This window comes from Botryllus schlosseri, chromosome 3 (assembly GCF_051294905.1).
Source record: "Botryllus schlosseri isolate E-star chromosome 3, Bs_hap1, whole genome shotgun sequence".
Lineage (NCBI taxonomy): Eukaryota > Metazoa > Chordata > Ascidiacea > Stolidobranchia > Styelidae > Botryllus > Botryllus schlosseri.
The window spans coordinates 37,739,348-37,753,644 of record NC_137238.1 but is presented as its reverse complement, the minus strand read 5'-3'; the positions used below and the strand labels follow the sequence as shown (position 1 = coordinate 37,753,644).

The 14,297-nt window shown below is 38.2% G+C and overlaps 1 protein-coding gene across 1 annotated transcript; it reads left to right on the top strand.

The window, feature by feature from the left end:
• The first annotated feature begins 279 nt into the window (after positions 1-279).
• LOC145436480 (putative palmitoyltransferase ZDHHC24) lies at positions 280-11,410 on the top strand. Its single transcript, XM_080313838.1, has 6 exons — positions 280-363; positions 500-666; positions 2,645-2,786; positions 3,949-4,143; positions 8,988-9,140; positions 10,852-11,410. The coding sequence occupies exons 2-6, from the start codon at positions 501-503 to the stop codon at positions 11,045-11,047; spliced, it is 852 nt and encodes a 283-aa protein (XP_080169964.1). The 5' UTR covers positions 280-363; position 500; the 3' UTR covers positions 11,048-11,410.
• The last annotated feature ends 2,887 nt before the right edge of the window (positions 11,411-14,297 follow it).

The window sequence follows — 14,297 nt, the reverse complement described above, 5'->3', positions numbered from 1 at the left end:
AAATCTGACGATTATCTTATCCTGAAAAAGGGGGGCATTGTTGTAACCCTAATTATAGTACAGCCATTCGATTTGTCTTCACACCATTGATAAATGAACCTAACGTAGTGCTTGAAACCATATGCCCTTATTATATATTTATCGCTTGTTGAGCTTTCAAAATCTTTGTATAGGCCTAATGTCTGGAGCTGCATGGCATTGTTTGGACATTGAATGTCTATACCACTGAGCCCCTTGTATATATACTTTTACGCTCGAATGATTGTCAACAGTATTTTCTCACTCGGAGTTGGGGACCGGCGAATTCCAGCAACAGCCCTGGCGACTGCATTTCTTAGCTGACCCGGGTATTTCACAGTTAAGGTAAGATGAGTAGGGTTATGATTGGATTTATGATACTTGTATTCGTTCGAATACAGGCGATCTATGGCCACTTATACCCATCATATAATACATTGCATTGAACCATTTCAAATCGATTTCTCGATAACTTTTAGAGCATGGAAGGAAAATCTAAGAAGCTTTTCCGTCGTGGGAACGAAAGGATTATTTTTTGCGTATTCACCGGGATAATGCTCGCCGTTTACCTTTTTGAATTCTTCATAATCATTCCGAAAATCGAAGCGTCGGACCCTTCATTCAATCGAAACATTCATGTATTTTTTGGTAAGTAACTTTATTATTAGCGGACAGATGTGGGCCACAGTCTGAGAAATAGCTTCTATATTTATTGATATTGTGTACCGGGTGTCTCATTCATGGTACGTACTCAATCGTGTAATTTCAAATGTCATATAGCAGACAGATAGCTATACACATTTTTTCCAAATTAGATTAGAATTAATTAGAATTACTGGATTCTCGAGAAATTAGATTACTTGCATTTCTCCCTACCTAGTGTAACCAGATAACTATAATGATCTAGTTATCCAAGTCTTCTTTGAAACCTGTCTTTGACTCGGTAATGAATTGAAAATGTTTCGACTTGACTCGAGTCAAAACTATATAAAAGTAGATTTGACTTGTGACTATAGACCTTGTCACTTGGTTACAACCAGAGTTGGATCAATTGTAATTTGTAATTGAGCTGATTGTAAACAATTACATTTTTTCATGTAATTGTAATTATAATTGAAGCATTTTTATTTTGTGTAATTGTAATTTGATAAAAATTTTGCTCAATTAAAATTGCAATTACATTGTTATTTTTGAATTATAATATGGGCTAAACCAGTGGTTCTCAAACTGGGGGGCGTGCCCCCCTTTGGCGGCGTGAAAGCATCTGAAGGAGGGCGCGAAGTTCCGGTAAACTGAAATTTTTTCCGCACTTGACGCGATTCACCTCTATTACATAGGTATTGCTCTGTGTATAGTCCGAGCTTCATATTGTGGAATTATCTCATCAACAGTCATAACCTTTCATACCATCAAACTATCTGTAAGGATTGCTAACGTTCTGGTTTCATTGTGTGATATGACGATAAGGAGGGCACGAAATATTTCACTGTCATAAAGGGGGGCGTGTCTAAAAAAGTTAGCGAACCAGTGGGCTAAACATAATCCTAATATTTCAAAAATGGATGCACGGCAAATAAACTCTTCTGAAACCTGTGCTGAACCATTTCCTACACCACGGTCGGTTTTATTTTTAAATCTCTGACCAGGCCTACCGAGGCTAGCTGCAGCAATTGCAAAAATAAATTCCAGTTTCCAATCAAGGCTTCAACAAACTTGATGAGATTGAGATGTTATTCCAATCTTTCCCTCAATGTGGGCCAAATTTACTGGGGCGAGAAATTTTCACACCCTAATGTTCATCAAATGCAATCTAACAGTTTCCGAGCAAGTGAAAACGTAAATGCGAACCAAAATGTTGTAATTCGTAACTATCAGAAGGTTCTTTCCTTTTGCATTTATTTCAATTATACACATCCTACCGGTATCATCCTTATCGCTGACGCCTTACCAATTACATTTCAACATCCTCACTCAGCTCCGAGTAGCCTAATCGTTTGATTACATTCCATTGACTGTCCTGTAGCCTATTCGCTGTTAGTCACTCAAACCTTGGATTTTAACAGTCACTTGAAACATTTTTCTGTGCTTGTAGTTTTCAGTACTCGGGATTAGCAATAGTTCGAGTTTTTGTTTAATTGAAGGCTATTCTTTATATCCTGAATGAAACATGAATAGCTTGAAATTGTTGCTAATTACGTCGCTACGGTTTTCAAAGAACACCTCTCTACCGAATGAATTACATGTTTACCAGTAATTGTAATTGTAATTAATTACATGTTTAGCAGTAATTGTAATTGTAATTCCATATTTTTAGCATTGGATAACTATAATTGTAATGTAATTGAAACTTGCAATGGAGTCATTGTATAGGAAGGACGTAGTTTATTTTTGTCCTTGATGTTTTTGCGGCATATACACCGACTCATTGTAATTATAATTGAACTGAATTATTGTAATTGATCCAACTCTGGTTACAACCCTGGGCTCAATCACGTAGGCTATATAGATAGCGATAGTTATGTGATTCGCTCTGAATGTAGCTTTTATAATAGACTCTGTATAATCGGCACGATTTGCGACCAATTTTAGTCTGATACATTTTCATGATAGTCTGAATTTACTTCAGGAACGATAATCCTCATCAACGTATATCTGAGCGTTTGGAAATTTCTCGTAACTGATGCCACAAGCGGCAGCCGAGTTCTTCCGAGCGCACTAGAAAATGGCTGGAGATATTGTTGGAGATGTGAAGCTAATTCTCCACCTCGGTAAGGGGAATGGATCGTTATTTATTGAGCCAGCCCGATTATTGGTTTGCCCATATTATCAAGTTGATATCTCACTTTGAAATAAATATCAGCGTATATATAGATCAGGGTTGTTAAAAAATAACTTTTTTCTTCAAATTTTACTGACTACACGCTTCACACCAAATTTGGCTCGATTCCGGCCTATAGAAACAACGCTACTGGAGTTAAAATATTTTAAATTTATTTAAAAAACATAATTTGTTTTTCAAATTTTACGGTCAACCCCGCGAAGTTATTGTAGTTCTTAATTTTGGATTTGAAATAATAGTAGTAAGTAGGTCCATCATTCAGAATTAAGAATTTCCCACTGTAGTTAGATGCAATTTTTTTTTAATCCTAAATTTTGTCCTCTACTAACTTGACTTCTATTGACTGGAATTGAACCAAAATTGCTTTCCGTCGTTTTTAAAACAACTTACCACTTTCACAAGGTTGACAGTGAAATTGAATAAAAAAATCAAATTTTATAGTAAATTTAAAACTTTTTTACTCTAAAAGCTTTTCTTCAACATGTACAAATTGAGCCAAATTTTGTGTGCAGCATTTTTGTAACCAACTTAAGAATTTTATCGAATTAGATGATAAAATATAAAGAAAACAGTTATTTTTGAGCAATCCGTCTCTAATGTATAGCCTATATATAATAGGTAAAATAATATCGGCAATTTTCGTTTATAGAACTATAATCTGGCACCGCTACATTTAAAATATTGATCTATTTCTTATAACTCACAGGTAGAGTGGTCAAAGTAGTTAGGCCTATCGTTTTTACTCAAGTAGAAGTAGTGTCGTACATTTCTACTCTATTACAATTAGGAGTAGCGATTTCCAAGTAGGAATTTAATTGAATTAACTGATTAAAAAATAAAGTACGGTATTCAAGCCCTAGTTTTTCCTAAATTACAGAATTATGTTTTGTTAAGTATTCAAAAATCTAACGTCTGCAATGCTTTTCAAATCTGAAGTTTCCGAAATGCAAGTTTTTTAATATCAGCATTTTTGATGATGCTGCTAGGTATGTATTTTGTCGGTACGGGTCAAAAATCTGATATCAGTCAGACTTGATTTTTTCCATCCTTTCGAGAAATCTTATTATTCCATTCTTCGTCTTCAACACCAGATCTCATCATTGCTTCATCTGCGACAAATGCATTCTGATGCGCGACCACCATTGTCACCTGGTGTCGCGCTGCGTGGGGCACGCCACAATGCGGTATTTCATCAGCATGATTTTCAACATGTGGATCGCGCTGATTTATGCAAACGTTCTCAATTTCGACTTTGTGCACGAAGTTTACCACTCTTTCACGGCAAAGTAAGTTTTCATAAACGCGTTAGTGATTGGTACAATGATTTCGAGTACTCAAACCTGAATATTAATTTATTCGAGTCGATCGGTGACAGATGTTTAAGTACTGAAATTATACACTCCTGGACACTTAGGCAGAGATCATAAAATTAGCTGATCCGGTAGAACGCTAATCAAGTGATCAAAAACCGCTCTTTGAGACGCACTTTAAGCGGAGATTACGAGTAAGTTGAACCGGAAGAATGCTACTCGTGTGGTTAATAACTGGTAATTGCGACGCATAAAGTTGGATAGTTTTACCCACGATGATTACTCGAGGTGTCCCAAGTTTTCAATGAAGTGGTTTTATCTATCGCATCATAATGCGAAAACGTGGTTTTGGCTGTCAGTTGTCAAAATGTTGAATGAAACGACAGGCTGCTGATAAAGATACCGTGACTATATCTTCGCTGGAAAATCAAACGGTGTTATTTTAATTTTTGGAAATTTCAACTTTTTTTCTTCTATCACTATTTGGACTATTTGGTTCCGAGTTCCTAAGTAGCATGAATTTCTAGTGAAGTGGACATATGAACTTGAATTTTCAAGATAAATTAAAAACAAAACTGGTTTATGTCTAAATTATATGGCCAAAATTTCCAAAAATGGAAATAACACTGTTTGGATATCCAGCGACGATATATAGGTAGAATTATCATTATCGCGAAATGAAAGTCATGCGTGATCGGTAATGCACAGCGAATAAACAGATTATAGAATATTGATAGATATATCGCTCTGCAATGGTGGGTACGTAGCTCCTCGATTGTCTAATTGTTTACAATTGAATAGTGTATTCGTATTGAAATGAACCCGAATATTTTCGGCTGACACTCGTCAGGGGTAATCGTCAGCAACTAATAGAGAATAAGAAAGAACATTGTATATCAACAATCGTATCACAAAATATGACGTCACCAGCATGAAACTTCGAATGAGAGAGCATTCAGTGCACTATTCCTAGGTGGTACACGAACTCCTTCTGTTGACAGAGTTTCGGTTGGTATATTTTGATAAAAGTCGACTCCACAGCACACAAGTGGAAGCGAAATTCGTCGTTTCGCTAAATATTCATAATTATTCGCTACGTGGGAAGAACGTCAAAGCGTCTGCAGGAACGCATAAACCAGCATGTCCCTACATTTATCAGAACACGTGCATCAAGCTCGGTGAAAAGCTCACCCTTCATTCATCCCTCAAGCTTGATGCTGACCGATCAAAGGCCATTAATTCTGCAATCGGCAAACATCTGTTGGATAATCCAATTTGTGCGAATAATTACCGAGACGACAAATTATGTGTTATTGGGAGGGGCCGTTCACACTTCCACTTGTGTGCCTTGGAGTCGTCTTTTATCAAAATATACCAACCAAAACTCTGTCAACAGAAGGAGTTTGTGTACCACCTAGGAATAGTGCACTGAATGCTTTCTCTTTCGAAATTTCATGCTGGTGACGTCGTCATATTTTGTGATACGATTGTTGATATTCTTCAGTCGATTGTTGATAAACAATGTTCTTTCTTATTCTCTACTAGTTGCTGAGGATTACCCCTGACGAGTGTCAGCCGAAAATATTCGGGTTCATTTCAATATAAATATACCATTCAATTGTATATTTAAGTTCTGTACCTCCAAGAAGCTCTTCTAATTGTTTAGTGAAGCCATTACCTAGGCGACAATCGTTACGTTCGATATCTGGAATATATCCTTGTAGGCATGTTCACAATGAACGCAGTTTTTATAGATGACTATTATCTATAGTTTGTTGCGGTTTTTTAAATCATGAGATTAAAACAAATTTTGTACGCTGCGATCCTTAGTCCTGAGTTGTTTAATCCTGATGAACACAATAATCGACTTCATTGATAATCCAACTTTGTGATCTCCTACTTTAGAATTCATTTATCAACTGCAATTATAGTTTCGATATTATTTATAATGGAAAAGGCTGTAAACCTTGATTGGTGATCGGTCGTGTCATGGCACACGAAACATGAACTGTTAGTGCAAAGCTTCGTTCATTGCAGGAAATGAGATCATTGCAAAGTTGTGATCAAGCCAGAACATTGTCAGACTCTGCAATGAAATAGGTATGGTCAAAAAATACCAAATGATCTATATTTATAATGTGATGTGGAACTGGCATTACTCAATTCAGTATCGAATCACTCAGCTGTCCGCACAGCCATGACCATTGTAAAATTTTTTATCGGTAGGGCTTTTTTAAACTAGAAAAGTAAAAGTTTGACCTAAAAAAAATCAAAATTTCAATATTTTTTGCTGGGTTGTAATGACTCGAGTCAGACTCGAGTCACGATTTTCTGATGACTCGACTTGACTCGAGTCATTTTCTCAAAATACGGAAATGACTCGACTCGAGTCAATCCGTGTATTGTCTCGACTTGGCCTCTAACCAAGTCCTATGACTCGAGACTCAGACGGCCAAGACCTACATTTCATTGTAATTTCGAAGAACAGTAAAGTAACCACCCTATTGGGATTTCGTCTATTGGCACTGGTACTTGAAAATGCGACCAGAAACTGCTAAAAGTGAGGAAGATTAGTATATCATAAATGCGAACCATTCGATATCACCAAACAGAGTTGTAAAAGTGAGTTTAACAAGACTTTAACTGGAAACTGAGCAGTCAACTTAATGATTTGACCTCGGACTCGAGTCATAATACCATGACTCGGACTCGAACCTCTGCCCGATGACTTGGACTCGGACTTGACTCGTTGGTGAATTGAAAATGACTCGACTTGACTCGAGTCAAAACTAAAAAAGTGAGATTGACTTGTGACCCGAAGCTTGGTGACTTGGTTACAACCCTGATTTTTTTACCTGAAAAAACTTCATTTTGACCAAATTTTAATCGCATGTATGCGGGTGTCTTCCCGCATAATGTTAGGAGTGTTCATTTGTGGTTGGAACTGCCTGCCCTTACGAAGTAGTTTGTCCTGAAAATCCTATTTTGACATAAAAACTGACACATTTTTACATGAAAAATCTTCAGGGCTCCCAGTATTTTAACGAATTCTGGACCTATGAAGATTTCTACTGGAATCACGCATTATTGTAGAAGCAATGAAAATTAGTTGTAGAACAACGAAAGATACTTACCTACATTCTCAGGTAGAAAGTTTCTGTCCTTACCAAGTAGCTTGCCAAGAATGGAGAAAGAACAGCAGCAGTTGTTGGCTGACAACACTCAAGTTATGCGTACACTGCTAGTGACACACCGTGTTGCTTCCTTCTGACAATGTTGTCTACATCAGTGGTTCTCAACCTTTTTCGTCTCGCGGACCGGTAAAATTTCAAAAAATGTCTGGCGGACCGGTGAACTGTCAATATTGAAATGAAGCCAAAATGTAGAGCATGCAACCGTTTTTTGCAATTATGTGATGCTAGCGAGTGACATTTAGAGGGTTTTCATCGTATTTAATTTTATTCAAGATGGAATCCATGCGATTTTATGGTATAGTGCATGAGTATGCTGAGTCGAGGTAAAATTGCCTTGTTCAGATAAACGTGCTACCGCCGAGAGTCGTTTAGTCTTTCGCGCCGAAGGCCGTGGGTTTAAACGGCCACGCCAACTCAAATAATATTCTTCTCTTTGACTATATCAAGAGAAGAAGCGTATCGGAGTCGAACCAAGCACCTTGTCGTGCTACCTTGTTGATTGCCCACAGCCACCAGACCCAGGCTATACTCTGGCAACTACGAATACAGTGCGTGCTGCAAGAAAACTCATTACAGCAGCTATACCGGCTATCCGCAAATCCGGGCCGAAAAAGCACTTCGTCAGCCCACCCCCAAAAACGTTGGTCTTGGGGCCCCCATATGGCGATAAGCCGAACTTCAGGGGGCTTCGTCCCCAGACCCTATACTTGGATGGATGTTTTCACCTGTACTTGTGATCACATCCATTCTACTCAGCGTAAGTAGAGAGTTTACGTAGCTTATCGCGACAATAGCAAAAATTTTCGATCATTCACGACTGAAGCGGTTTTCTCGCGGCCAAATTTTTGGCCCAAATTTCGGAGTCCCATATGTTAACCTAAACTTCATTATGTGTGGATACGTCATGGTGTGGTAATGGCTGACGCCGAAAGGCATATAAATCATGCGTATTTCTCGGAGAAGGGCACCTAATAAGCAAGACATTTAGGGACACCAAATCGTGCAAAGCCCCAAAAGAAATTGAAAAATGTTGGAAAAAGTTTCAAATAAAACACTATGATTTATTTATTTATGTTCATTTTCGAAATAATTTTGGGTCCTTTTCAAGCTCGGCCCCGCTCCAATAGGGCGGGTTGGGGTGCCCCAGTAACGGTCCTGCACAAAATAAACGAATCGAAAACCAATGATCAAACTGCGCTGTTTATCGATGAGTGAGCTCGTATCTGTTCTGTATTTGTCGCTCCCATGTCGTCAAATGAAATGTCTTGAACTTTGAGTCAAATCGAACATGTTTGAAGCCCTAATGTTACCTCACGAAATTTTGAATCAGTTTAAATTTAGATGTTATATTTATTTTATCAAAGGACAAGCCTTCAACATTGCATCTTGATATTAAAGTATAAAATTGTAATATACCTCGCGGACCGGCAGGAATGTCGTCGCGGACCGGCACCGGTCCGCGGACCGGCGGTTGAGAACCACTGGTCTACATCACAATTTTTCATCATGCGTTTCTTAATTTTGACAATTTTTGACATAACGCTACAATTTCGACAAAATTCCGGCATATTTTGACATATCAGAAAATATCGCCGTAGTTATCAGATCATTTTCAAATCTGTACAGGTCTCTGCTTACCATGTTCGTTCCCTGGTTGGCATGGTTACTGGGCATCACGGAAAGCGAAACCTTCTTCATGGCAATCATGATGTCGATATGCCTCCTCGGATTCATGTATTGCACGGTGATGCTTGTCTGGCATGGACGCAATATTGCCAGGTAAATGAAACTTCTTTGAATCCTTAATTAGGGTTATTGCATGTCTGGATTTCGCTGGATATGTCTGGGATCGGATGCTTGGAAGTTCGAGATGGCCAAAAATTATATCGCGCCCAAGGTTTTTTGTAAGTTTCCACTTTATCCTACATTATTAGAAATTGTGAACATTGTCATCCCATGAAAACAGTCTGTTATCTGTTTAAATACCTCTCTGAACAATTTGTAATCGTTTGACCAGAAATGGCCAATTTTAGCGTCTCTTGGAAATCGCTGCTTCTACTTGTAATTGAGTAGAAATTTACGGCATTAATTTAACTTCAACTATTTATTTTCAATAATTTGGATTTTCTATAAACGAATGTAATTTTGAGACAAGTTTCCATCACTTTTATGAGTCAAATAGTCGTGACAACCATCATTTTGCGTTAGTGGCGAGAAGGTCATCCTCAAATTTTGGAAATGATACGGCTTCGATTAACTGCTTAATTTAGAACTAGAACTGGAACGAACAACCTTTAAAAATCCTGAGCTAACTAACAAACTTAAGTAGGTTCAATTCCAAAGCAACTTGTTCATTTTTATTTTTCATTTTATTTCCCAGAATCATATCAGAACAGCTTCTTTGAGGTACATAACTTCAATATACAATTGAATAGTATATTCATATTAAAATGAACCCGAATATTTTCGGCTGACACTCGTCAGGGGTAATCGTCAGCAACTAGTAGAGAATTCGAAAGAACAGCGTATATCAACAATCGTAACACAAAATATGACGTCACCAGCACGAAATGTCGAATACGAGAGCGTTCAATGTACTATTTTTAGATGATACACGAACTCTTTTTGTTGACACAGCCTTGGCTGGTGCCTTGGAGTCGACTTTTATCAAAATACACCAGCCAAGGCTGTGTCAACAAAAAGAGTTCGTGTATCATCTAAAAATAGTACATTGAACGCTCTCGTATTCGACATTTCGTGCTGGTGACGTCATATTTTGTGTTACGATTGTTGATATACGCTGTTCTTTCGAATTCTCTACTAGTTGCTGACGATTACCCCTGACGAGTGTCAGCCGAAAATATTCGGGTTCATTTTAATATGAATATACTATTCAATTGTAGAATCATATCAGTTTTACACCTGAACAATTGAACATCATTACATGTTCGAAATGGGAGGTTTCGACCAGGGCTGTAATGACTCTAGTCATGACTCGACTCGAGTGACGATTTTCTGATGACTCGACTGACTCGAGTCATTTTCTCAAAATAAGGTAATGACTCGACTCGAGACAATCTGAGTATATACTAGACTTGGACTCGAGTCATTGCGCATGACTCGAGACTCAGACGGCCAAGATCGACATTAAATTGTAATTTTGAAGAATAGTAAAGTAACGACACTTGGGATTTCGACAATTCGTACTGGCACTTGAAAATGCCACCAGAAACTGCTGAAAGTGAGGAAAATTAGCATATTATAAATGCGAACCATTCAATATCACAAAACAGAGTTATAAAAAGTATGTTTAACAAGACTAACTTGAAACTGATCAGTCAACCAAATGACTTGGACTCGCGTCATAATGCCATGACTCATGATGACTCTGAGCTAGCAATGGCTGCAGCAACATCACACAACAGAACAACGGTATCACTATAAGTCCTACGCTGACTGCTTGACCACACCTCCATTTTTCTCTTGCCAGAGGCCGCACGAACCACGAGATGAACAAGAGTATCGGGTTTAATTACGATCTGGGCGTGGCGGAAAATCTCCGGCAAGTATTTGGGGAGAACTGGAAATACGCGTGGATTTCGCCCATCATCCCGAGCAGTCTACCTGGCGACGGAATTAACTTTCCGCAACGAATGTCAGCGCCGCAGGAGGCGAAAGGAATATGAAGGAGCAAATAGTTTTTAATTCTCTGATTTTTGGCCGTTCCAAAAATCTATGCTTGTTCATTTTGCATGTTTGAGATTTATGTGAAGATTCACAAAGGCTTGTGGGTATGGTGATATGATTCTCAATAGAGTGTTAGGATCCCAGTATCACTCATTCTGACGTCATAACAGCATGAATGATGTGGAAAGTTGAAAAATGCACATTTTATGTGACCACAATCAATATAACACCAGTTTTACACCACAACTAAGATGATTTGATATTTTTTCGACCATACCTATTTCATTGCACTTTGTGACAATTCTGTGGGTTGATCACGACTAAATAATGCTATTTTGCTAAATTGCTGTTCGCCTGTTCGTCCTAAATTCTGACAAGCTGTAATTTTGTAGGGAACAGTATTACTACGCACCACGGCTGTTCAAAAATAGCTTTTTTTCCTGAATCTTGATGGTTACGTGATTAAATCGTTAGGTTGCCTTAAAAAACGACGCACACCAAATTTTAATTCATTCCAACCAATAATCGTGGATTTCGTGCATTTTGAAATTTTTGAATTTACCCAAAGATGCAAAAGAATTTTTTTGTCAAATTTTTCTGTTGAGCCCATGAAATTGTTGGGCTGTCTTCAAAGACGATGCAAAACAAATTTGACTCAATTCCAACCCGTAGAAGCGGAGTTATTTGAGTAACTTTTCTTCGATAATTTTGGGATTATACTTGATCGGTGGATAATCCAAGAATTATCATCGAAAAACTCAAATAACTCCGCTTCTACGTGTTGGAATTAAGTCAAATTTGTTTTGCATCGTCTTTAAAGACAGCCCAACAATTTCATGGGTTTAACAGAAAAATTTTGCGAAAATTTTTTTTTGCATCTTTGGGTAGAAATTCAAAATTTTCAAACTGTACGAAATCCACGATTATTGGTTGGAATGAATTAAAATTTGGTGTGCGTCGTTTTTTAAGGCAACCTAACGATTTAATCACGTAACCAGCAAGATTCAGGAAAAAAAGTTTTTTTTGAACAGCCCTACTGACGCACAGTATCTATATCAATTTCATGCAAGTAAATCCAATTTCGTTTCACAATCTTGCTTCTTCCTACATTTACTGGTTTTTGAGTATCTAATTCTTATTTCAGAAGCTTGACTAGTGAGTAACTCCACCCAATTCCCAATTGCAAAGAGTGTGAGTAGTTTCACACGGCATTTGCAACTCCTCTAAGGTTTGATTTGCAAACGCGACTCTGAATCCAAGAAAGCTTACAATTTACTCTGGGTCAAAAACTCTTTTACAAACACATACCTTTATGCAAATAACGTGAAATTATTATCAGTTTTGTACGGAAGTTTTACACTTGATCTTTATACTATTATTTTGCAATTGAAAATGCTCGGATACAAGAATATTTTGGTCCACCTCACGTTTTAATCAACTATAAAGTACTTCCACTTTTGATTACGGTATCAATTTCTTTGGCAAAACCAGGGTTGTAACCAAGTCACAAGCTATACTCATTTTTCTCAACATCTTTATCTAAACAGATAAATAGGGCTTACGGACTCGAGTATTGTCAATTTCCATTTTTAAGAAAATGACCCAAGTCATTACGAGCCCCAGGGAAAAACTAGGCCTGAAATGCTTACTTCTTACATATTTGGAAATTGCTGCTTGTGCTTATACTTGAGTATAAGTAAACATGAACCAATGCCATGTTTGTCAATACAACTGCTTTGAGTGAATGAGTACTAGATAACCTATTCAACGGTTCAGGAGCAGGATTCCGTCGAATGAAAATGAGCTGATAATGAGACGGTCGAGGGTTGGTCGTAAAAAGCTAGTAGCCAAGGCGGGTGGCAACGAGATGTTCGAATATGGCGACTCAATTACTGCTAAATAGATTTTGTACACTGGCTTGTGGGTATGGCCCTCTTTTTTTGAGTGAGAATAGCCGCTTACCGATGGTCGAGATATAAACTAATCCGTTCGTGGTAGTTCCTATTGATATTCACGGATAAACGAAACATTATCCCAGGCCAAATCTTTGTCTTGCTCTGTGATTGCGTAGTTCGTCCAATGTGGATGAGCATATATCTAGGAAGTAGAGCTACTATACATTATACGACAATTGGTAGTTGAGCGCACCACAGTTGATTCGTCACTTCCGGCAGTGATGACGGTCTTGCAGAGAGCTGAAGTTTGTTTACGATACGAAAACTAGGCTGACAGGAGCAGAGTCGAGTATTGAAATTGAGCGGGATGGAATTGAGTCTCTGTGTGCGAGCAGAATCCCGGTATGGTGGGCATGACTGCGAAAAGATAGGAAGGTGTCGAAGCCACTTGTAGTAGTCTTTCACTCACCTGGCCGAGAACATGGAAATATAAGAGGCGTGCAGGCCTGCTGCACAAAGAGTGAACTGAAACTGGGTATAACATAACGCTCAAGCGAAAAAATAAAGTGGCGTAGGAGATGATTGCTGTTCGAATGATGCTTCCAGCAAGCTATCCAATCCAGTAGCGACTTTTCCTTCAAGCAGCTTGGCTTTATTGACAAGAGCGCAAGTATTGGACCATTATCTTTCGCCATTACTGACTTTGACCCATTCATTTTACGTATAGCTATATGATATAGGGTTGCTATACGCCCTCTCTTTAAGACGAATTGTCCTCTTTTTTTCAATAAATTGTAAGTGTCGTCAGAGGACAACTAAATGTCCTCCTTTTTGGGGATTTGTCCTAAAATTCGATCAAAAACTCGACGTCAGAGTTTCGTAAAAAATCGGGTAAAACGCGAGTCGATTCAAATTATGATGACCTTTTTTTCGACAACACTACACATTTTCGTAAAACTGGTAATTCGAACGTCGAAATCGTGATGACTTTTTTTTATAGTCGACACAGTACTTTCGGTCGAAAAGTTTTCAAAGTCACCGCTAGCTTACAGTTTTCTTTTCCGGTGCTGGAGCTTTCAGAATTTTTGAAAAGTGTTCTCGTTTTCGAATCTCAAAATATGGTAACACTAAGCTACGATGAACGGAAGAGCAGGAACTTTGCAGGAAGAAAAACGGGTGTAGGGTGCAGGTGTAGGGCTACGTGACCTGAAACTATACAGTCCTGTGAGCCCGCGAGATCTTCTTGAATCCACAGATATTACTCAAGGCATACGAAATTTATTTTAGACGTTGATGCAACTCTTGGCAAGTATAAGTTTTAACAAATTAGTCTCATATACGATTCCCTGGAATC

Coding starts and splice junctions, on each gene's coding strand:
- LOC145436480 (XM_080313838.1), top strand. CDS start 501: ATGGAAGGAAAATCTAAGAAGCTTTTCCGTCGTGGGAACGAAAGGATT. Junction 2,787..3,948: donor GAAGCTAATTCTCCACCTCG/GTAAGGGGAATG, acceptor CTTCAACACCAG/ATCTCATCATTGCTTCATCT. Junction 4,144..8,987: donor TACCACTCTTTCACGGCAAA/GTAAGTTTTCAT, acceptor AAATCTGTACAG/GTCTCTGCTTACCATGTTCG.